Below are 25,911 nucleotides of genomic sequence, written 5' to 3'. Positions count from 1 at the left end.
AAGGTGTGCATGTACATTTGTACTTAACATTGTTATAAAAATACATACTTAGAGATGAATAAAAGATCTGATTTGTATTCTAAATGAACTAAATATGTCTTTTATAGATATTCATCACTTCTGCATAGGGTACGGTGGTATGGTTATCTAATCATACAGTATTATTATGGATACATAGGAAGCATTCAACACAGAAGTCAGCCTAAAGATAGAAACGGATTTCTTCACCTTCCCTGATGCTGACGCTCCACTATACAGATCTTCTACAATGGTCGTAGTACATTGAACCTTGATTCCTGGACCAGGCGGCTCAAAGGACGGTAGCAATCTCTGGATTAGTTTGATCACAAGATGGCGCCCTTCACCACTGTACGATCCAAAGGACAGGACATCGTCCAACGTTATACCGTCCTTTTCCATCTGCTCCAGGCCTTTCTGGACGATTTTCAAATCCGGTTCCTCACATCTGGTTTTAGTATTAGGTAAAAAACCAATACTATATACTTATCACATGTTTTGGGGTGACATTTAGTGGAGAGTTTACAAGATAAAATGTTGACATTTGATGCATGTGTTTAGCAGATATATTTTTTCAGTTTGTTATAAATCCACTTTTTTTTCAAAGTCTTTTGATATACAATCACTTTTTTTGTAACGTGTTCAAAGTGCACTTTTAAAGAACAAAACCATTCCTATGAAAGGGGTTATACATTCAAATTCAGTTTCTCATGAGGAATCATGGGATGATTAAATGTTCATTATATTTTGGTAATTTATTAGAAAGTTAGAAAGAATGTTAGAAAGTGTAATTTTCATTACTTAGCCTTTATCAAAACTTTAGACTGGTATTTAAATGATAAGATTGACTTGACAGACAACAATTTTACTCTTAGCTTTCTATTTTCACCAGCTTTAACAACAGAGTGTGTAAAGTTGTGGATAGCAATGTACATACCTGGCTAAGCACTCCAGTGAAGCTGCATACGTTTGTCTATCAGATGTCACATTCTTGGATACCATTCTGGCCAAGAGATGGCGCACTTCATCCCATTTCCCCTATTGATTAGAAGAGATAATTAAGATAAGATTCAATTCACAAAATAAGAAGATTACAGATATTTACGTACAAGCTAAAAAGCATCAAATGACAATACAGAAAGAGGAAGATATTTTTTTGTCAATTATAAAAAAATAAAATAAAAAAGAGGCTTTAAATCATCTCAGATACAACAAATTTATTTCACACATAAATAAGAAAAATTATGGGAGGTGATGATGAAGATAAGGATGATGATTATGATGAAGATAATGAAGATGGTGATGATGAAGATGATGATGATGATGAAGATGATGATGATGAAGATGATGATGAAGATGATGATGAAGATGATGATGAGGAAGATGACGATGATGAGGAAGATGGTGATGATGAGGAAGATGATGATGATGATGAAGATGATGATGATCAAGATGATGATGAAGGTGATGATAATGATGGTGATGATTATGATAATCATAAGATGATAATGATGAAGAAGATAATGATGATGATAACTAGAATTACCTTCCTAGCCCAAGCTTGTATGAGTGTATTGTAATCATCTACCTGAACTTGACCGTTCAGCTTCTCAAAGGCAAACATTAAAGACTGTGCTGCCTCAATCTGAAAACAAGAAAAAAAACCTTTTAACTCCAATTCATGTGATGTTCATGCTTTACACATTTTACAGCAACTGTGTTATTTTCAAGATAATACTAATAAACAGATAAATCCAAAGAAGAAACTTTTAACACCATTTGATGTGATTTTCAGGCTTTACACATTTTACAGCAACTGCGTTATTTCCAAGATAACACTAATAAACAGAGAAATACAAAGAATTTCTTACTCCACTTTGTGGTGTTAAAGGTTTTCCACATTTTACAGTAATTGTGTTACTTTTAAGATCTGACAGAAATGCAACTAAAGATCGAAAATGGAGTAAAATAGGAAGGGAAAGTGAATAGAAAGGAAAAAAATAAAATAGGAAAGGGATTGAATAAAGATAAGGAAGACTAATTTGACACTGAGACATTGAAGAGAATGTATGAGAGGGATGAAGAGGGGACAGGTAAGGAGGGCAGATAAAGAAGTTGAAAAGTGGAATGGTTCAAGGATGTTATCCTTCCAACCACATTAAACAAGATAGGGGAAACCAGAAAAGAGTCATCAAATAGATGATTTATCTGGAGAATACATTTTGTTTCCTCAAGTTCAAGAGCAACAAAGAGTTAGGGATACATGATGTAAAACTGCTTTATTTACATACATAGCAACTTTATTGCATCTCAAAAATAAAAGACTAGTATTAACCCAGTGCACTGATTCTTACAAGACCGAATAGTCTCATATAAAGCAAGGCTCTACACTGTAATATCTTTTCTTGGTGGCCCCGTCAGTCCACCAAAATCATCAAATTCATATTTGGTGGCCCTAAAACAATAGAAAAACATTACAATTTATTTTTCCTACAATAAATACTTGATTGGCAAACAAAACATCAACTTTCAGAATTACAATATTTTCTTCTCAAATGTATTGAAGATTATTGTATAAGTGGGGGAAAATATTCCTATGCAGACAATTGATCAGGCTGATCATGTATGTTCTTGTAGAATCTATGTAGTACTCACATTATCACTGTATACCGACGCTTCCATGTACGGTCTCAGGTAGCTCTCGGCATCCTCAGTGAACTGTTTCCTCCTGACCTTCTTCCAAGTTCCTTTCTTCCTTATTGCACTTTTGTCAATGGCTGACTCGATACTTCCAGGACTCTTCCCGGAGACAACATCCAGGAGCTGCATGTCTTGCTCAAAGACATCCTCATTATCCAGATCAAAGGTATGCTGGGAGAGACCACCCATCATCATCTGGGATGTAGGCCTGAGTTCATCTACCCCATCCTCTTTCAAATCATGGTGTTTCTGGCTCAGCACATTGGATGAACTCGTTGATGACTTGGTAGAAGCGAGCTGTTTGTTTTCAGTTCCCCTGGCGAGGTTGGAAGGTAGTGTGCGGATGGCAAGATTGAGGTTGTGCAGTTGTTTTGAAGATGGTGTACTGTCGCTGGAAGGAATGAGCTCAGACTGGTCCGAAGCAAAGGTTGGTGTCATTAAGGGTTCTGGTTTTGAAGACAGAGTGGATTTCTCTGACAATAATGATGATGATGGTGACAATGACAATGGTGACATTGATGATGAAGATGATGCCTTCAATGTAGGTGTCATCAATGTTGACCTAGAGGCAAGAGTGGACTGCGACTGTTTCGATGACAAAGATTTAAGTTCAGAAGATGCATTTTGTACAGATTGTGATTGCACTGAATCTAGTGTACTGGTACTCGACTTTCCTCTTTCTCGCACAGACTCCTTCTTTGCAGTCTTAGAAGCACCTTTGTTTGATGATTTTGATTTTACTGTTCTTTTGTTTTTGCTAGAAGTATCTAACGATTTTGTTTTCTCTGTAGTCCTATCTTTCAAAGGCTCATCCTTTTCAACCCTTTTGACAGCCGGCGATCTACTTGATTTAGTTTTGCTCTTACTTTGATCAGTCTTTGGCTTGGAAACTAATTTAGATTGTTTTGAGGTCAATGTTGTGTTTTTCTTACTAGCTGCACTTACATTCTTAGTCTTGACCTTTGTGCTCACTTTAGTTGTCTTAGTTTTCTTTTTAACTGCATCCTCTTTTGTAGATGTCTTTGTCTTTATTGCACTTTTTGCAGTTTCTTCTGCTACAGCTATTTTTGTAGAATGCTGCTTTGGCACCGAGAAGATTTTCTCTCCATTGAAATTATGTTCTAGCTGACTAATCCTCGTCTGTAGGACTGCATCACGAAAGTGACAAAATGAAAAGTGGAGAATGTTAATGAAAAAAATGCATTTAGGTAGCCCATAGTTCAGACTTGAGATTAAAGGACAATTCTACCCCAACAAAAAATTGATTTGAATAAAAAGAGAAAAATTCAACAAGCATAACACTGAAAATTTCATCATAATCAGATGTAAAATAAGAAAGTTATGGCATTTCAAAGTTTCGCTTCATTTCACAAAACAGTTACATGCACATCTCGGTCGGTATGCAAATGAGGAACTGATGACATCACTCACTCACTATTTCTTTTGTATTTTATTATATAACATATGAAATATATTTATTTTCTTGTCATTGTCATGTGAAATGAAGTTTCGTTCCTCCCGGAACAAAAGTCTCAAAAATTCTCTTGCTTACATTCTACATTGCTTTTATTTTATAACTTAGTGCATAAGAAATTATTTTATTTCTACATTTCTGAACAAATGAAGATCTCAAATTGTCAATGCATGAAGAACCCTTAACTGTTTTTAATTGTAATGTATTGTGTTTACATTACAATAAATTATGAATTCTTATTCTTGTTTACATTTTTCCATTTGAAGTAGATATTGCAATAATTTTTATTTGGAAATAATCCTACTTTTGATTTTATATCAAGCCTTCTTACCATTACTAAGATCTGCATGAATCTCTCCTTTAGGTTGGTGCTGTTCACTTATATACTCCACTATTCGTATCGTCTTTGCCTCGCATCTATTTAGGCAGCTTGTTGATATGCAGCGTCTAAAATGAGAATCTAAGGTGAAAGAGACATTTCAATTATGTAGGCCTATAGTATTATCAAATATGTATTAGCTAGAGTTCTGGGGCTGATTGCACAAAAGGGTCTTTGCAAGGACCGTCTTTCGTGTCGCCCATCTTTTATGATGCGCCATGTGAAACGCATTTTAAATAAATCATCTGCAAACATATTTCATTTGTCCGTTAAAATAAGCAAAATATGTGTTTATAAAATGATATATCATGAAATTGTATTAAATTTGATTTAAGAGCAAGCTAACGAATCTTATTTTTTATCATAAATTTCAGTAACACCCCGCTTATAGTGTATCATAAAAGATGGGCGACACGAAAGACGGTCCTTGGAAAGACCATTTCGTGCAATCGGCCCGAGTTCTGGACCAATGGTGTGGCTCTAAGCTTGGTGTATGTCATGGGAATAAGAGCTTGCCAACAAGAGATGATCCACAGCATGATGATAAAGGGTCTGTCGGAGCAATACACCAGATTTATTGTGCTGCATGATATTATTGAATAGTTTCATCTACAAGCAGTGGCACGGGTGGGCAGTGCTGGGGGTATTTGATGGTGTGGGGGTGGTACACTGAAAAAGTGATATTTCTTTTCTCCTACATGACCCAATGGTCACAGACATCTCTTATCATGCTTGTTGATACTACCCCCCCTTGTCTTTCTCTTTATTTTTTCTCAAGATTCTTTTTCTTCTTGAAATGTTGTCCCTGTAGCGCCAACCCTGCTTCGTTACGAGTCTTATTCAGGAGGAAAATGTCAAAAAGGTCTTCTTTACAAGAGCACTTAGGCATATGGTGGTATTTTCTAAATGAAAAGATATGCTTCAAATTAATCTGCATGCAAGTCAAGAGCAAAACAAAAACTTTTCCATGATCCAAAAAGCAAACATCAGACAAGTGTGCCCATCTGACTAAACATGACAATTTGTGCATAGGGTTGGAGTCCCTCTTTAAGTTTCATCTTAAATGTCAATGACCCAACATGTCAAAGGCCAAGACAAGTTCCAAGCCAATGTCCATAATAAAAGTAAACAAGTGGAATGCCTCTGGCCATCTCACCTGCATCGCGCGGTTCAATATAGCAGCAGTGCTGACTTTGAAAACTACTCTAACTCGCACAAGATGTTCAGTGATACATGGTTACTCTTATGTCCACTTTTTATGAACTAGACCAATAAACTTACAGAGATATGATGGTTATTCAACAAAAAAACCCAACATGGCCAAAGTTCATTGGCCTTACATGACCTTTGACCTTGATCATGTGACTTGAAACTCGCACAGGATGTTCAGTGATACTTGATTACTCTTATGTCCAAGATTCATGAATCAGATCCATAAACTTTCAAAGTTATGATGGTAATTCAACAGATACACCCAATTCGGCCAAAGTTCATTGACCTTTGACCTTGGTCATGTGACCTGAAATGCGCACAGGATGTTTAGTGATACTTGATTACTCTAATGTCCAAGTTTAACGAACTAGACCAATAAACTTTCAAAGTTATGATGGTAATTCAACAGATACCCCCGATTCGGCCAAAGTTCATTGACCCTAAATGACCTTTGACCTTAATCATGAGACCTGAAACTTGCACAAAATGTTCAGTGATGCTTGATTACTATTATGTCCATGTTTCATGAATCAGATCCATAAACTTTCAAAGTTATGATGGGAATTCAACAGATACCCCCAATTCGGCCAAAGTTCATTGACCCTAAATGACCTTTGACCTTTGTCATGTGACATAAAACTCACGCAGGATGTTCAGTGATAATTGATTAACCTTATGTCCAAGTTTCATGAACTAGGTCCATATATTTTCTAAGTTATGATGACATTTCAAAAACTTAACCTCAGGTTAAGATTTCGATGTTGATTCCTCCAACATGGTCTAAGTTCATTGACCCTAAATGACCTGTGACATGAAACTCTAATAGGATGTTCAGTAATACTTGATTGACCTTATGGCCAAGTTTTATGAACTAGGTCCATATACTTTCTAAGTTATGATGTCATTTCAAAAACTTAACCTCAGGTTAAGATTTGATGTTGATGCCGCCGCCGCCGTCGGAAAAGCGGCGCCTATAGTCTCACTCTGCTATGCAGGTGAGACAAAAAGGGTGCTTTCTGATAAATGAACTACAAAAGAAGTTATTTGAAACAAAATGAACAAAGAATGATGGAAACGTGCTTTTAAATGAAAAAAAAAATAAATAGAAAAATAAGGCCCATTAATCATCCCCAATTGGAAATAAGTCCGACCAAATTCCAAAACAAAAGTAAAGCTAGATCTAACAATAGATCTAAATTAACAACATTGTACTTCCCATCCCAGTTCCGACTTCAACTTCAAGATAAGGTCATGTCAGGTTTGAAGTTATTTAATATTAGTTTCAATAGACAATATATGGTGTACCACATGAAAAAGCTAAATGTTAAGAATGTGGGAGCCGTTGAAAGTTAGTCTCAGATAGCCAGGAGGCTCCTACATGTGGAGAGTAAAAATCATTCACTAATACTAACGTGTGCTTACGATCCACAGGGCAAGGAAAACTTTCGCCCCCGAGATTTCAACTTTCCTTCTAAAAGATCTTGCTCTAAATCATGTAAATGGGATACATCATTTCGGACATTTCTACAACATTGATTTCATTTTTAATCAAGAATTCATCAATAAAATGAGAAAATGTGAAAAACTTGACGCGACGTTAACGTTGTATGGTTCTGTTTCTCTTTGCTGTTTTTTAATGAAATAAAAGCATTTTTTCGTGATCTTCACGTAGATGCCTCTTGATCAGCATGGATATCAATTTTTGCCTAAAGAGGGTGCGCGACACTATTCACAAGCCGGTTTGTTTACGGTTCTGCAGCTTGTACTGCTAGCTGCATTCTAGGCGATCAGCATTATTTTCTTGCTCGTTCAATCCACTTTCATCACCATCTTGTAAAAAGATGGCGTACTTTACCTATAAGTATATACATGAGATGCAACCTATTGATTTTTGGTACAATTTCCTATTATGCGCCGACGACTTGAATCGAGAATGTTCGATAGGAAAATTGAAGTTCGATTGTTGTTTGCGTAATTTCCACGGCAGTATTAAGGATAACTAGGACAGATCGAACAGAGTACCCTGGTTGATATTTGGAGGTAAGCGATAAAAACACTTTTATAAATAATTTCCAATTCCTTTTTAAAATGAACTTCAATCATACGATCAAGATTAACATAGTGGAGAAATATTGAAGGTTTGGCGTGTTTTATTCCCTCACATTCGTGTGATGAATGAGAACGTCAAAGTCCACTATGAAATCACATGCTTTGTGCGAGGTTAGTATCACTAACCTCGCATGTTGTGTGAGTGCAGTACAAGATATCCTCGATATACATCTAGCTCAAGGTGGCGAATAACAATGAGAACAAGATTGCGGCATAAACGGAGCAACTTTACAATCATTCCAATGACATGGGAGCATGAGCATGGACACACGCTGTAGAGTTAGAATGAGGCATCACACTCCAGTTCATGAGTCGACATTGGATTCTACAGCTAAGCCGTGTTAATATCGTAAGTTTTCCCCGTCTATTCATAAGATTTTTCACATTTTTAAAAATCAAATCTTGTTTAATAAATTGTAGAAATGTTGGAAAAGAAGTTATATCTCATTTACATGATTCAGGGAAAGATCTGTTTTAACTTTTACTTTATAAGTTAGAAGGAAAGTAGAAATCTCGGCCTCTGACTCTGAGGCGAAACTTTCGCCGAAACAGTTGAGTACTTTCATGTTTTTCGCTTACACACACAGAATGGGACGCAATCCTCCCTGACCCTGGCTACATGGAGAGTAAGCAAATTTTACTCTCTAACTTAGGAGCCTCAGCTCTGGCTAGACTCAGTCTGACTGAGAATCTCACCGAGTCTCAGTCAGGCTGCCACTCCCAGTCCGTCCCACGCCCACAGCTGATACCTACCAGAAGCTCGAGAAACATTCCCCCGACGCAGGCCGCAGACTATCAACTGGTGACCCGCTGAAACCGAAACGCCAAATGATGAGAACATACACGACGTATTCCGCCCCATAAATTCATAACTTGGTGCTTTAACATGAAAGAAGGGTAGAATGTTTCGCCTTGCAATACTGAATCTTAATAAAGACATTTTAAATAGGTTCTAATAGTTTATCAGGCCAATTATCCACACCATTGTTATCCGCATGGGTGTCCGAGAGAGAGATCGTCGGAGAATTATTAAACAAATCCCATGCTTTACACGCAAATAGTACGCGTGTTGTTTCACAATCATGGACTGAGACTGGTACCACAGTTCTGTGATTTATGCCGCAACACCGATCTATGCTATAAGCATAAAGTAGGTTCAAGATCTCAATGTTTATTTAGTAAGCCAATTTGGTTATTTAGTATAATCTAATAATTTATATATTATTTTGACAATTTTAAGTACCTAAATTTACTTTTTAAATTTAGAAAAATGCATAAATATATTATTTGTTCATGATTTGTTCATTTTACAATTTAAAAACTATTTCTTCTGGTTCTTATATTACGAAGCAACCATTGAAAATGAAGGCCTAAAAACAACGAAAAATCAGGTAAAATTTGAGATTTATATTTCGCTCTTTTCAATGGCTATGAAAGATATGTGTGTTATCTGAATAGATTCGTGAAAAAAGTGAATTCTGTTGAATAAAATGGGATGTCATTCGTTAGAACGCCTGCAAGTTTATGTCCGAGTCGACCGCTCGGAGTCTCCGACCTCTTTTTTTTTTCCTCGGTGCAAAGCTTGATGCTGGTAATATTGGCATTATAATTGTACGCTATTTTTTGTGTGTACCGTAAGTGTGTGTATTTGTGTATGGCCTTTATGGGTGAATTCGCTGTGTGTGGATTGTCTGGCACTTGTCTGCACTAGCACTGAAGCTGAGCTTGTGGCTGGTGTTTTTGCTCCCACCTGTCTGTTCAAGACGTGTACACTGTTGACTGTAATTCATGAAAGGCTGTATTTAACTTATTGAAAATTGAAGACTCTCATAAATTTGAATTAAGTCAAATCGCCATAAATTAAAGGGTGTCTGAAGGTGAAGCCACACTTTCACTGTCAGCATAAAAGAATAATAAAACGGGTCAATTTCATTTTCAGGGCCAGGGGAAAAAGGTATGGTAAAATTGGTATGGTACATTACATTAGGATGGGGGGTCGGGTGTCCGGACACTTTATTTATTTTTGAAGCATTCTTTTTTGTCTTTGGATTACACTAAAAATATTAATTCAATAGTTGTAATCATCTTCTATTTTGTTCTTTATAATATTTACTAACATTTTGTACTAGAAATTGATGAAACTTCGCTTTTAAATTTTTCCAAATGACATTCTAAAATTGATTGTCTGGACACACAACCTGTCTGGGCACATAACAACTGGGTATACTAGTGGATCGTATTACAGAACATTTTTCATGAATTCAATCATATCAAACCAAACATTAAATTCACCAAATTTTCACCATAAATACACAAATTATACCAGTGTATGTAAAAATTTTGCCGAAATCGTTTTTCCTTTTTACGATAATCGCTTCCAGTCAGAGCCCTCTTCACATGTGAAATATTTTGAATTGTATTGCCGAATGTGTGTTCCCTTTGGAAAGATGTTGCAAAGTTTTCAATTTATGAAATTATTTTCTAACGCGTACGATGCACGTGTTCAGAAATTAAAAGGCCTGTCGGTAATACAATCATTCACTATATACATGTATATATACAATGTAACAAAAATAAAATTTCTGTTTGGCACAAATTTTGTTTCACTTTGTTGCAATTTTTTAATGTGATCTGATTTTCAAAAAAAATCATACCATCAAAAAGAGCATCAAATTTCCTATTTGGCACTTTATGGACAAGTTTTGGGCATCAAGAATAAATTTGTAACAGCTCTTGGACTTCAGCTAAAAAGTAAAAACATGGATGTCTATGGCAGGGAAATGGTAAAAATTGACCTGATTTCATTCTTTTTTTTTGCAGCCATCTCTTGGATTTTGACATGATATGTTACTTTTTTGTCAGTCTTCACATTATTTCTCTTCAAATCCTCAAAGAAAATGGGATTTCTTTTTTAAATGCCAGTCATCCATCCTAAAAACTTTTGCTGTTAAGATCTACATATTTCACATCATCTCCTCCTGACCTGGACATATGTGGTGTGAATTATATTTTCCCATTACATATGTTATGCTCAGAATGAGGCAATATGCAATTTTAAAGATAATAGGGAAAAGCTGAAATATTGTGTTGTTGGTTGGTTGAGTTTAGTGTAGAGGTGGCGCTATCCATCGATATCCGATGATTTCCGCCAGGCTAAACGAGAGGGATTTCACCCTCCCCTGTACAGCTCTCGACCTTCGATGTTGTTATATTGCACTGTGTGTGAGATATAGATTCACCGAGGAAAGGCGTTGTGTAGTATTCAAATCTTATGAGTATTTTGTTTAAACATTGTTTGTTACATTTAACAGTTAGTACTCATGCTTGTGTTTTCCTTTCATGGATGTGGGTGTTAGTTTATTGGTTTTAATAAAGTGTCTTTCGAAAGCATTTATAAGCGCTGTACTGCCGTACCTTTTGTTTATTAAAAATCCGAGAGAAACAGAAGAAAAAAAATGGTATCTATATGGAATTCCCAATAGAATCTCCAGATATAAATGTTTTGTTGTCTTTTTTTTAATTCTCTTTTTTTCCACCTCCTCTCTATTTACATATATACATTTATACATTATTATGCGACATACTACTTTAACGTCAGCCTAAAAAATAAGCCTGAATATATACACACAACAAAATAATCAACAGCCTCATATAGGCCTACAGGTACATGTATTCACATGTATTAGTACATGTACATATATGTATGTTTATATATTCTCTAGAGTTGGTTGTATTTTCCGCTGCCTTTTATAAAGGCTAAAATGGCCGGGAAATTTTCTTCTTTGGCGAATAACGTCGTTAGGTTCGGGTTCGTAACTTTCAATTTGCGATAAAGTCGATCCCTTTGTCTGGCATATAAAGGACATAATAACATGAAATACTCTATGGTTTCATGAGTTTGACAATTATTACAAAGTCCTGTATCGTGTTTTTTCATTATATAATTATAATAATTTAATCTGCATTTACCAAGACGGAATTGATGCAATATTCGTTCATCTTTCCTGCAAAAACCTTTTATAATACAACTATATTTCACCTCTGGTTGTATGTTAAAAAGGTGCCTGCCTTTCTCCATGTTTTCCCATGAACTCTGCCATTCATTTTTATAAAAATCTGACCTTTCACTCAAGTATTCTTGTTTGTTTTTGTTAATGTAAACATCAATGTTATTTTTTGAAGCCGCTTGTTTTGCTAAAGGCCATGCGTTTTAAGTTGGGCCCGCAAATAGGTGGTATCGTTACATTTGCACGACAAGCACAGAAATAATTAATGGTATAAAACTTGAAATACATGTGCTACGTGGGTATATTTGGTATCATATTAAAGGGAATCTTTATACCAATTACTGAAAAGAAAAAGAAATACTTGAGATTACTTCGTTTACCAGTAATTAGCAATTATGTAACATCAATTGGCCATTAGAGCATGACGAGGGGAGCATAAATTTTCATTTCATTAAGAAACTAAATGTGTAACATCACAGTACCTAAATATGTAATAGTTTTGGGGCTCACTAGCTTATTCTTCAATCATAAGTGGGTCAAATTTGAACTTTTAAGTTTAAAGGGTACCTAATTAAGCTAATTAGTATAATTAATTGATGTAAAACATGAAATTAACATGATTGAAATTGTGACTGTCTGATGTATAGGAAATGAGGAGAGATAAAATACAGTTGTGGGTTACACCTTAATAAAATTTAGAAGCTGCATAAATTTCAAAAAGAAAAGCACAAACTAATTAAAGGCTTCAGAGATAAATCAATCTATTGTTTTAATAATCATGACCTCATGGTTTCAATATTGACAGCGTAGACTGACAGTGATAACTTTGAGTCAGAATCTTCAGATTACTCTGGTAACATAATAGATATAAATACACCTTTTATGCAATTTTAATTAATGAAAACTTGTTTGTTGCAATAAAGTCCTCATCTGATTCTATTTACCTTTTTCTTAATGTTACATCACACTGCTTCTATAAATCAGTAAATGACACATATTTGGCTGGCACAAAAGTGTTCAGAGAATATTTTTCCAAATTACAAAAAAAAACTAAACAAAAAACTACTTGAGAATGAAACTGGTACAAAGATTTAACTAAACAGAGGCAAATGTACCCATAGAAATATGTTCTGTGCATTGACATTCAATTGACCCAGTACCAAGAGACCATGTCCAGAATGTTGAGCAAGAGGGTATATTTAAAATACATGAATAACACTCTAAAATAACATAAAGTATTTTTGCCAGGTGTCTGGATTTATTTATAACTTGTCAGTTGTTTTTGTTCACACTAATTTTAAATAAGCTTAAGCAGTAATGAGAACTTTTCATTGTTCATTCACATTTTCCTATATTTATATGTTAAATCTGACTCTCAGTTGTCAACCTGTGGTCCACCGGTCTTTGAGCCAAGAGGTGACAAATCCCACAATTTGAGTCAAATGAAATCATTTTTTATTCATAATAACCACAGTAAATTTATTATGATATACTGGTTAGTGTTTGCAAGTGTATTTATGCAACTAAAGGCAAGACTAATTAATATTTTAGGGGTAAATCAAGCATTGATACATATTTACCCGCAAAAATTATGATGTGAAATTTGGTCTTAAGAGATGATTGCGCCCAGTTATTTTGGTAGAGTTATCCCCAAAAAGTTATATATCACTGGAAAGGTCTCACTCTAAAGAGTTGAAATATGTAGATTATTTCCCTATAGGGAGTAAAGTTTATCTGATTCTCAGATTTATTGGGAAGTATGTTTTTTTCACAGTTTTCCACATATTTTGACCTTTAACATTTTATGACATTACCCTATGCCTTTTCTGATTGCAATTTTGAATTCTTCAGACAATTTCCTTTCAGAATATATATACTTTTATGGGTAAAGGATGTCAAACATAAGAAAAAAATACAATTGTATAAAATGGTGCGATTTTCGAGGAAAATTTGAGTTGTAACGGAAATGGGCCCAACTCAAAACGCATGGCCTAAAGCGTCTGCTTCCTCATTGCCTGCTAGGCCACAGTGTGCTGGTACCCATTCGAAATTCACTTCTATTCCAAATCTATTTATTATCATTAATTTTTCATATATTTCAACTGTCTATCATACTACTTTCCTGGAAATTTTTTATGGCTTCTAAAGCAGAACTTGAGTCAGATAAAATTACTACTGCTATTGGAAGATATTCCTCTATCCATTCTAAGGCCATAATAATCGCTGACAATTCAGCTCTCATAATGTTTACTTTACATAATCTAAACTTTTTTCTTACTTGTAACTTCGGTATGTAAAAGGCTGAACCCGTTCTTCCATCTTGTAACCTAGAAGCATCTGTATAGATTCTGAGGACATGGGACCATTTCTTAGTAATTATTTCATTAGCATATGTTTTAGACTCTATCGGTGATGTGAATTTCTTATTAATGTGTTCTTTGATAATCGTAGAAACATTAGGTGTTTTGTAGTGCCAAAAACGTCTTCTTGGAGCACAGTCTACCTGTTTTTCAATATCATCATTTATTTGATTTCTTATCCTTTTGACAAACGGACCTTCTCCTGTTTTTCCTGTGATTATTTCGTACTGCCAACATGGCAATAGTATTCTTTTTGTGGGATGCGTTTCTTTTGCCGCCTTTAGGTAGTAATTATATTTATCTACAAACATACTTCTTCGCGCTTGTAGTGAAATTTCATTGCATTCCACTTGTAGGGCATTTAACGATGTTTGGTGTGCTGCTCCCGTGATAATTTTTAAGGCTTGATATTGAATAGAGTCTAATTTCTTTTTCAGATTACCACAAGCTCCGTCATAGGCTTCGCAACCGTAGTCCATTACTGATCTAATTAAACCTTTATACAAGGCTCCACATTAACTTTTTTTGGTGGTGGCCCATTCGGGCCACCAAAACCTTCAAATATTTTTTTTTGGTGGCCCGTTAGTAAAGTTTGGTGGCCCGAAAAATATAAAGAAAAACAATAATTAAAAATGAATAAAACAAATTTCTGAAATATTAATTCTGCAGCCACTACCACTAAGTTCCACTTTGCATCTTGTATGTAAATCGTGCTTGCAGTTATTTTACTTTGCTTATTGATTTTTGGTAATATATAAATTGTTCTATCATTGTAAATATGAAATGATTGAAAGAGAACAAAAGAATTGTATTGTTCCCAGGTATTATTATAGCAGGAGAAAATCACAGAAAAATATGCTGAAAAATTAGAACAATGCATAAAAGGGGGAAACAAATATAATTTTTAGAATTGTATATTGAAAAAAAGAAAACAAAAATTATAAAATAAATAAGTGAAATACAACGGAAAGAAAAAAAAGAACAGGAAAAAAAAGAAAATGAAAGAAAAATGAATAAGACAAAATTAATAAAAAAATGGGGAAAATTATTTCTATTATTATTCAGTAGAAACATATTATTTAATCAGGCATATTCAATGGGAAGGGGTATAAATGGTTTAGTCACTATAAAGAAAATGAAAGAAAAAAAATAAGAAAACTGCAAAAGTTATATCTGGAAAAACAGTGAGAAAAGTCCTTCCTATATTTGACAAAATGATAGAAAACTCACATTTCATATCAATGAAATGCCTTCCCAAAATATTTACTTCCTTTAAGAGTGGTTTAAGAAGTCATTTATAAACAAAAAAGAAAGAAGCTGTCTGTTTATTTTTGGCTAGAAACGACACAGCTTCGAAAGAAACAAAATATCAACATACATACAAATGCACACGTGGGACTGTGATGTACTCACCTATGAGTTTTATGTGTATTAATGCATTTGGAAATCGGACTTTTTGAGTCAAAAGAGAGGTCATAATTCCTCTTTTTAATGCTTGCTAATAATCAAGATTTAGTAATATGGACTGTAGAAGGGCATTTCATTGGTGTAAAATGTGACTTTGACGTAGATTTTCAAAGTTCTGTGGAAGATTTCTTAGCAGTAACATTTTGTATCGCAGAGCTCTGAATAGTCTGCTAGCGCACAGCTAGCTACATAGCTAGCTGCAGTGGTTTCATGCATGCAAGCTCACGTACGCCAGACGGCCGGCGCAGCCGGCTGAATATATACTGTATGCTGCAGTAGTGCAGTGGTAGGCCTCCATACTGTCATGACTATGCAATCTTTGTGTGTGTGTATTTGTGTGTAGATTGACAAAAATGGCGCATGACGAATTGGCTTGCAATTTCAACTGTAGAAAGTTGATTAATGCGTGCAAAATCGGGAGAAAAATTGCGCTACTTTGAAAATTATTGGTTGCCCGATTCGGGCCACCAAAACTTAACATTTTTTCAATAATGGTTGCCCGAGGTGAATTTTTGGTGGCCCCGGGCCACCGCTAATGTCGAGCCTTGCTTTATACACCAAAAATAAGATGTCAGATTTTTGGCCCCAATCGGTGCCAGCTATACATTTTAAAAGATTGAGTCTTTTTTTACATTTTACTACTACTTCTTTATGTGTTTTGACCAGGTTAGTTTCGAGTCAAGCCATACTCCTAAGAACTTGTGTTCTTTATTTATTGGAATTTTTTCATTATTGATTCTTAGGTCAAATTTTAAGTCTTTTTCTACCAAAAGTAACTGCTACAGATTTGGAGGAGGAAATATGCATCCCCATGTTTTACACCATTCCTGTATTAAAACAACTGCTGTCTCCAGTTTCTTTATAATGAAAGAGGGGTTCCTGTGGGAAAACCATAAACATATATCGTCTGCAAAAACTGAAATCTCTACTATATCTTGTATTTTATGCAGATCATTAATCATAAAGTTGAATAATAAAGGACTTATTACACTTCCTTGCATTATTCCCAACTCAACGTTTTGCTGTACAGATAGATGGTCGTGGATCCTCACTTGACACATTCTTTTAGATAAAAAAGCATTTATCCAACGTAAAATTCTACCATCAAATCCCAATTCATATATTTTGCTTACTATACCCTGTCTCCATACTAAATCATAGGCCTTCTGTAGGTCTAAGAAAACAACGACTGTATATTCTCTATTAATCATTGCCTTGTTAATATCCGTTTCCAACCTTATGATTTGATCTGTAGTACTTCTTTCTTTCCTGAATCCAGATTGGATAGGGGTGATGATATTATTTTTCTCTATATACCAGTTCATTCTGTTTTTTATCAATCTTTCCATCAATTTACATAATAATGGTGTAAGGGAAATTGGACGATAAGATGATGGATTGGAAGCATCCTTTCCCTTTTTTAGGATAGGAATTTGTATAGCTTCTGACCATTGATATGGCAATAAGCTCTTATCCCATATTTCAATAAATAAATCTAACATAATATCAATTATCTTATCTGGAAGGTTCCATATCATTTTTGCTTGGACATCATCCTTACCTGGCGCAGTGTCCTTGATTTCATTAATAGCACCTTGTAATTCACTCATGTTAAAATTGTCATTTAGTACATTTTCTCGATCAGTACTTACCTTTTCAATATTGTTCATGATTATATTCTCAATCTTTTTTCTCCTGTTTACTTCTGACTTGTCTAGGTTTGAGTTGATACGGTTAAAACATTGAAGAAAAATGAGTGCTTTTTGTTCTGCCGATTTAGCAATAGTTTTTCCGTTATTTATGATCAAATCAGGTATCTTAGATTTACAACCTTCTTTTATACCTTTTATCCTTTTCCAAACAGAACCTATACTTACCATTCTATTAAGTTTGGCACAGTAGTTTTTCCAATATTCTCTTTTTGCTTTTCTGAAAACTGCCTGTGCCTCCCTTTTTTTAATCAAGTATTTCTCAAAATCCTCATAAAGAAATGTTTTATACATGAATCTGTTTTTAGCTTTATTTCTTTCTTTTGATGCTCTAAAACATTCTCTGTTCCACCAAGGTACCGGTGATTTATCGAAATGTTTTTTTGTAGTCTTTTTTCTTTGTTTATCAAAAGAGGCAAGATATGCTGCCAAGTGGTTTTGTTTGCACCTACAACATTTACGAGTCTCTTTGTTTGGACAATCATCGTAACTATGACCCTCTCCACATCGCACACAACGTACTTTGTTTTTGCAACTATCTGCCACGTGTCCAAACATTTGGCATTTGAAACATCTAGGTGGCGGAGGAACATAGTCAAACACTTCATAACGTTCATATGCAAAATAAAGTTCTTTGGGCACCTCTCTTCTCTCAAAGGTCAAAAGAACCGATGGGGTGTTTTGCAACTCCCCGTCGATTCTTTTCTTGAACCTTTTGACTCCAATGACCTTGTCCTTCTTCAATACTTCTAATATTTCTTCGTCTTCAATATCAGTACTTACCTTTATAACTCCTTTTCTTTTCTTCTTATCTGGGTTGTACCAATCTGCCTTGATTGCTATTCCTGCAAATTCTGTCATTGACCTCAATTTTCTGCTTGTTTTTGGTTTTTGCACATAATTTTAAATCATTTCTTCCTCTTTCAATCTTTTGCACTTGCCCTACATTTTCATTTAGAAATTTTGCCCTTTTGATCGGGTTAATTTTAGCTACGTTTGATTCTATACCTTATACAAATAGCGAATAGGCATGAGTGCGATGGTGCGAGATTTCGCATGAGGTGAAAGAAAGATGCTCTATTCAACGAGGCGTTAGCCGAGTTGAATAGAGCGTTTCTTTCTTTCACCGAATGCGAAATCTCGCACCATTGCACGAATAAGAATATTCGCTATTTGTGTTGTACAACGCCTCGGAATCTAGCGAAAATATGAAAAAACACAAGAGAGTTTTTCCCTCCAGTAATATATGAAAAGGGAGCAAAAATATTGAAAGCAAAAAGCAAAATCCCACAAGCCGGGCCCACAAGCGCGCATGATCTTGTACAGCATTGCGCATTTAGCCAGCGGGCTGTACGCGCATTGTTACCTTATTCAATGAAATCGCATTGTGACGTCACCTCCTAAGGCCGTGCAATGGTACATTTTGGATGGTACGTCTTGTGTGCAACGGTACGAATGTGTGACATTCAGCCTCCCATTTGATTGCGTACAACAAGCTTAGTAGGCGTTGTACAATCTAATACCCTTTTCATAAACCTATCCTCCAATTAGCCGCCTAAGAGTAATGCGGATAATTCAATAAAAATTGCGTTCATAAACTCCGAAAATAAGCCGCATTATTTTTACGAGCGCCCGTCCTGAAAAAGGCGGATAATCGCCATGACAACTGGACACGCCCCCTCCGATGCGGTTGTGTTGGAAAAGGGTGACCTTGTGACCGCACCATGGCAATTATCCGCATTATTTGGAAATGCGTTCATAAACTCAAAATCTTGTCCCGATGCTGCTATTATGCGGATAATAGCAGCATCAGAGTAATGCGGATAACTCTTGTCCTCCTCCAATTTTACGACCAAATTATGCTGCTATTAGCCGCCTAATTCATTTTAATGGGGTTTATGAAAGGGGTATTCGATAATGGTCAACCGTTGTTGTTTTACAGGCGAGTCATTAATGGTGCTGATCCTTGCTCTTTTAGGCTTTCTTTGACTACTTCGAACCTTCTTTGGTATAGTATACCATTCTCCTTCTTCTTCTGTTGTATTTTCTCGAGCTTCAGTAATAGTTTGATCACTAAATACCTCACGGTCAGCCACCATAGGCGATGGTGGGCGTATTCTCTCTTGCGATTGATAATAAATCGCGCTAGCATAATCTTCATACGCCTCCTCGCCAGAGGAGGCAGAAGTAGCCATTTTGATAAATCACAGACACATTTGTTATTTGATTTGTTATGGTGGTTAGTGTTATCTATTGGTGCTAATGAGTGAATAAATATAAACGTCAAATCGGTAAAATCTTACCTTATAGTGTGCAAAATATTAACAAATCAGAATAAGTTAGAGCTCACAGTTTGTGTTTGCGTAACACTGAGTCAGATTTCCAATAAAATTGAAGCTGAATATGGCTGTCAAGAAGTCTAGTCCAATTGGTCCTGGCGTCCACGTGGGTTGGATAGCCCTTTTGAATTTCCCGCCACTTCCGACCGGGTTAGCTTCGGCGTGTGCACTCTCGTGCATTCGATCTTATTTTCTCACGACTGCTACAACCCCTTTATCATTGAATCGCTGCGTGTTTGTCAGAGGAGATCCGAACCGTGCGGGGAAAAAGGATGATGATGAGACCTTGATATATACCGGTAGCTTGTTCGAGATATTTGCATATGCATGCTCGCTGCGCATTATGCAAAAGCAAGAGAATCATACAAGTTCGTCCTCGGTACCGGTACACTCAGCAGAGCTTCTTTCACGGCTGTTTCACAGTACAAAACAAATGGAGAGTTGTCCACAAAATCAGCCATTTTGAAGCAGGTTTGCCACTTTGAGGATCCCCATTGAAAGTACAACCAAAAATTTTAAACGTCCTAGCTTGTTTATTTCACAACGATTTTGATGAAACTTGTTTTAAATTGTTCCTCATATTGTACTCTTTGCAATAAGATTGCTTCTCATCTTGGGTTTTGGTTTCCTTTAAGTGATGATGTTACAAGTTTACAACCCCTACTTTTCATTTCATTTCAGCATTTTTCCATACCATACCTAGCTAGGCAGGGCATGAGGGCAAGCACACTTAATCCAAATTTAGTGTGAATCAGCTGTGGGGGCCCAAGATTAATTAGCCACATGGTCAATATATTGCTGGCCTGGTTCAGAACATTTCAAACCAGGCCAGTGGGGATTTTGAGACCCCATGGACCAATTTACACCATTTTTTTGGGGGGGGGGGTGTTTTGGAAGTACTTCATCATGCTCTACAAAAAAAATGCTGAACTGCAAAAATAGAAAAAAATGATGTCACTCTCTCATACTTTGGTGTTATGTGGATGTTGGAAATGGGAGAAAGTCCTGGGGGGCGTTTCATGAAAGGACTTGTCCGGACGTTTTATCTGACAAGTCCCATTTTATCCGACAGTTACCATAGTAACAGTACCTCTCAGCCAATCAACATCAGAGAAAGATGTCAGATCTGACAACTTGTTGGATGAAAATGTTGATGAAACACTCCCCTGATCTAAAGGCAGGCATCCCTGCAGTGAATAAATGATTTAATATGTAGACTTTGTTTACACTGATATCATACTTTACTACAGTGTACATTGAAAAGATGGCCGATCTACCAATTCAAGCTTCTGCTTCAATTACACTTTCTATCTTTCGTTAAATCCAGGTAGAGCTTGATGCAGTCATTGCAACCATGCGTTGTATATGAGAATTCCTCGGTACTGGCAATTCCTCCATTCTGGGTGTAACAAAGGGGATGCAGTATTTGGACTCTCTTCATCTGATGTTGTATGAAGGATGAGTGAAGACAGCATGGCCTCCTCTCTATCCGCAAACCTGGAGACCGCGTACATATGGGCCAGGGATTCCATGGAGGTATGCGCAGATGCCAACTGTTCCTTTTTTTTCTTTAGCTATGAATAGGTTTTTTTTTTCAAATTTCTTCCTTTGTTCTTTACAGTGAATAGGCATTGCATTTTTTAAAATGCTTTTGATTTTTTGTTAAATGCCTGATCATTAAAGGGGAAGTTCACCCTGACAAAAAGTTTATTGTAAAAATAGCAGAAAAAATAATAAAAAATATTGCCGAAGGTTTGAGAAAAATTCATGAAATAATTAAAAAGTTATTAGAATTTCAATTATTTGATTTGTGACGTCATGCGAGCAGCATTCCTACATAGCGAATGGTAAAAAATCAATGAAATGTCATTTTCTCAGAAAATTGAAAATGGTTTTCACTGTACCTTTTGTATATCAATAGACAAATCACTTCACACCCGATCATGAATAGAAAACAAAATTAAGTCATCAGGAACCATACAAAATTTGAAATTCATGCATTTTATATTACATAACACATGGGGCAGCTGCTCGTTTATGACGTCACAAATCCATAACTTTGAACTCTAATAACTTTCTTACTCTTAACGGATTTTTCTCAAACCTTCACCAATATTTTTTACTATTTTTTCTGCTATTTTTAAAACAAAGTTTTCTTCAGGGTGAACTTCCCCTTTAAGAATTTTGCCATATTTACTTATGCAATTCTGCCTTACATGTACGTAGAAAAAAACGCAGCACCTATGCTCAGATCAGGTTTTGCTCAGTCCTTTACTTTTCCAAGTACTCTTTTTAGGTTAATTAAAGAATGTTGGACTGAGTTATGTGATGGAACATTTTTGTCTGGCATAGCAGAGTGAGACTCCAATTTTTCACTTTGTGAAAACACGAAATAAAGGATCATGATTTTATTTCCCACTTGAAATGATGCAGTGTTACTGGTGCCCAACATGTAAAATCCATGGGTTTTGATGATCAGTACATGTAAACAAACTCAAGAATATGTTTTATTATGGATTCGAATGAAATTGAGTGACAACAGATCAGCAGTGCATGTTCAATGCATGGGAAGAAGCTCCACCACCAGTTTGTGAAGACAGAAAATATACTTCGTCTGTATTTTCTTTGTGACATTATTGTCATGCATGTACAGTTGCATGCATCTGGTTACTGAATGAAAGGAATTCGGTCAGATGTCTGCATGAATGATGTAAAAAAAATGTATTTAAAATAAAAAGAAAGCCTCAAAACTGAATGAAGAGGATTGTTTCCTCACAGCCATTACTGTCTATATGTAAAGTTGTAAAGAAGGATTTAATAATGAAGAAAATATGCAAGTATATTTCTGAATGCTGGCAGAGGAATGTACATGTAGTACCTGGGGCCTGTTGCAGAAAGAGTTGCAATCAATTGCAACTCTAAAAATCATGCGCAACTTGATTTTCAACCAATCAACAGCACGCATTTGGGACTTGCGATTGATTTTTTGACTTGTTTAAACGCAACTCTTTCTGCAACGGACCCCTGATTCTGTTCTTAATCTTGACTTGGAATTGTACCAAGAGTGACAAACAAAACTTTGTCGTAAATCATTAGCAGTTCTATAATCATTAGATTATTAAACTTATACAGTTCTAATTATAGAGCTGTACTAAATATATCTTATTAAAATCTTTCTTGAAGATACATGTAAACATTCAGTTGTAGTTGGGAAATTAAAGTAATGGAGGAAAATATCTCAAAGTGATTGTAAAAGGCTGTTTATAAAGCATCTCAAAACTCGTGGCATTCTTCCTAATAAAGCAATTTTACAGCTCAAAATGATTATCTCCATCTTTACCACAACTTTTATCTTTGATTACAGCAAGCGTCAAGGTTTCCAATACGAGTACCCCATCTTGTAAATGCCAAACAAGAAAGGGGAGGTGAGTGTTTTTTTTCAAAGCATTTTGTTGTTGATGATAATTCCCCCACCTTATCTCTTTCTAATGTAAAATCCATGATTGACATTCACAATTTTCATTCTGCAGGGAAAATATTTAAGGTTACGATATTAAAAAACACAAAAAAAGCTTAAGAATTTGCAGCCCATGTCCCCAAAACTATTTTTTTAACAGGAAGTTGTTACAATTTACCTCTCAATTCTCTAAAAATGTTCATTTTTTGTTGGATAATTCCATTGTTCTTTGATTTTCCACATCTCTTTATGTTGTTATAAAATATTGACTTGTACAGTGTATGTTATTACACTGTTCATGATTAATTATTTATCTTGGATTATATACAAATTCCTTTTTGCATTATGACTTTCCCCCCAGCTTTTGATCAAGCCAAAGCAATGGAACGCTTTCCTCTCCCACTGCCACCACAACTTGCACATGAAATGAATCTTGGACTCCTACAACAACAGCAGCAACTTCAGCAACAGCAGCAGCAACAACAACAAAGCAACCAGCAGAATGAAAAATCTCTGAACAACCATCAACAATCCCCTAGCAATGGTGCTAGCATGCTTACCAGTCAGTCTCACAGTCAACCTGGACCTAGTCAAGCTACCACAACTCAAGCCACCTCGCATACGTCAGGTCCAGGGTCCGGGAAGCGAGGTCGGAAACCAGGGTCAAAGTCGCGCAACAGCCAGCCTCCACATCTACACACAGGTCTACCGGGTGAGCCACGAATACGGCCCGGTCCTACATTAGACGACGTAGGTGAGACACGGGAGTACAGGTGTAAAGTTTGTCCGCTGATTTTCTATAGCAAATCAGATGTTTTGCTTCATGGTCGCTCACATAAAGAAGGTAAACCTTATAAATGCGAAGACTGCGGAAAAGCCTTCTCAAGCACGTCTTACGTCACGCAGCACATGAAGGTGCATACGAATGAGAAGCCATACCATTGTACTTTTTGTGAAAAGACATTTAAGCAGCTTTCACATCTCCAGCAGCACACACGTATACATACAGGAGAGAGGCCTTACCGCTGCAATCAGCCAGGCTGCGAGAAATCCTTCACCCAGTTGTCTAATCTACAGCAGCACTGGCGGCGGCACAACAAGGACAAGCCGTACAAATGCCGCGATTGCTACCGTGCGTTCGACGATCCGGACGTGCTGCAGAACCACACGCAGTCCCACGAGAACAACCGGCGCGAGAAGCGCTTTTCGTGCGGGGTGTGCGGAAAGTCCTACGTTCAAGAGCTGTACTTAATGAAGCACATGGAGAAACACCCCCACATCGTAGGCCAAGCCATCAATATCATCAACCATGTCACCAACTCTGTGACAGCCATCAACCCACACATCAACGTAGCCGGACATGCGAATCCACCGCCAGAGTTCAAGCCCAAGAAGAAGAAAAAGAAGAAGCAACAACATCAACAGCAGCAACAAGTTGCCACATCGGGCATCGACAACCCCATGCCGCTACCGCCTGTGAGTGTCATCTCCAACCCCAACGCAACCTTGGAACGCAATTCCTACAGCGTGCCCCCACCAGCAGCTCCGCAGCACGAGGTAAGACAGGGTAGTGAAACCCCAGGGCCAAGCACCAGCATACCAGCTTCTCACCTACCCCATACCAATGGCATCATGACCAGCCAGACTATGGGGTTACCACACAACATCTCTACAACCATACATTCAGCCCTTCCAGCTTTCCATAATGCTGCTGGGTTTCCCATGTCGTTACCAGCCGGTGTCAACCCGGTGTTTTCTACGGTCTACAACATGGCCAGATGAGGGTTCCAAGGGTAGCATCAATGTAGACATAGTCCTTCTAATGTTCATGGACATTTGCTCCTGCAACAATTGCTCCTAATGCAAATCCATATGCAGGGAATAATTTTGCTTTACAAATTTGAATAGCATTTTTGGTCAAGAGAAAAACTCAACTAAGTAATGTACAGTCCTATGTAAAAATATGCTATACAAAAGACGTTATGCATAGCAGTCTTTCAAAAATGTGGAGCAAATTGCGATGCGATACCAGGAAAATTATTCCCTGATATGTTAGCCAAACATAAAGGCCCGAATTCACAAAGGAGGTTTAAACCCCGAGGGGGTTTAAACCCCCTCCTAGGTTTTTTAGTCCATGGTTTAAACCCCGAGGGGGTTTAAACCCCCTCTCTGTTTCACGAACGATGGTTTCTTTAGTCCATGGTTTAAAATTAAACCATGGTTTAAACCATGGTTTTATTTTAGTCCACGGTTCTGAGCATGCTCAGTAGAGCGTATGTTGTCTGCTACGTCTTTGCTGACCACGGCAAACAGGGTTCGAAAATCCAGAGTCTGGGGTATAAAATACCGAAATTTGCAATCTCAGTCGATTACATGAAATGAAAGTACATTAAAAACGTATTCATTGTTTGATGAGTCGAATTGTATTGTACATCCGCTATTTTTATATACATCACAAAATGCAATAAAAATGAAAATTTGTCTCAACCATTGCGGTCGTCTGCGCGTCGACGATAATCTCATGTCGGTCCCATCCGTAAACATCGATGTCATGTTTTTAATCATTGAATAAATTTAATTCGGCTGAAAAGAAAATGACAACAAACAGATGTAATATAAAGATTACCCGATGAAACTTGAAGTATGAATATAATTACTTCATCAGTTTCAAGATTAAGTA

At 36.5% G+C, this 25,911-nt stretch overlaps 2 protein-coding genes across 4 annotated transcripts in view; one reads left to right on the top strand and one right to left on the bottom strand.

Annotated features, from left to right (window-relative positions):
* LOC121427444 (DNA-directed RNA polymerase, mitochondrial-like) overlaps positions 1-8,957 on the bottom strand; it is a 35,986-nt gene extending 27,029 nt beyond the window's left edge. For all 3 annotated transcript variants that reach the window (XM_041623833.1, XM_041623834.1, XM_041623836.1), the window contains exons 1-6: positions 8,646-8,957; positions 4,524-4,652; positions 2,674-3,866; positions 1,565-1,663; positions 956-1,056; positions 229-466 (exon numbers count right to left, since the gene is read on the bottom strand). In XM_041623833.1, the coding sequence (XP_041479767.1) occupies positions 229-466; positions 956-1,056; positions 1,565-1,663; positions 2,674-3,866; positions 4,524-4,652; positions 8,646-8,832 (1,947 nt within the window). In that variant the 5' untranslated portion in view covers positions 8,833-8,957. The remainder of the gene's footprint in view (positions 1-228; positions 467-955; positions 1,057-1,564; positions 1,664-2,673; positions 3,867-4,523; positions 4,653-8,645) is intronic.
* A 280-nt stretch (positions 8,958-9,237) lies between these two features.
* On the top strand, positions 9,238-25,139 carry LOC121427479 (zinc finger protein 362-like). The gene is made up of 4 exons (XM_041623895.1): positions 9,238-9,283; positions 21,102-21,310; positions 23,139-23,199; positions 23,593-25,139. The coding sequence occupies exons 2-4, from the start codon at positions 21,233-21,235 to the stop codon at positions 25,011-25,013; spliced, it is 1,560 nt and encodes a 519-aa protein (XP_041479829.1). The 5' UTR covers positions 9,238-9,283; positions 21,102-21,232; the 3' UTR covers positions 25,014-25,139.
* The last annotated feature ends 772 nt before the right edge of the window (positions 25,140-25,911 follow it).

This window comes from Lytechinus variegatus, chromosome 14 (genome assembly GCF_018143015.1).
Source record: "Lytechinus variegatus isolate NC3 chromosome 14, Lvar_3.0, whole genome shotgun sequence".
Taxonomy (NCBI): Eukaryota; Metazoa; Echinodermata; class Echinoidea; order Temnopleuroida; family Toxopneustidae; genus Lytechinus; species Lytechinus variegatus.
Note: the sequence above shows the minus strand (reverse complement) of the source record. Positions and strands in the feature narration are given on the sequence as shown.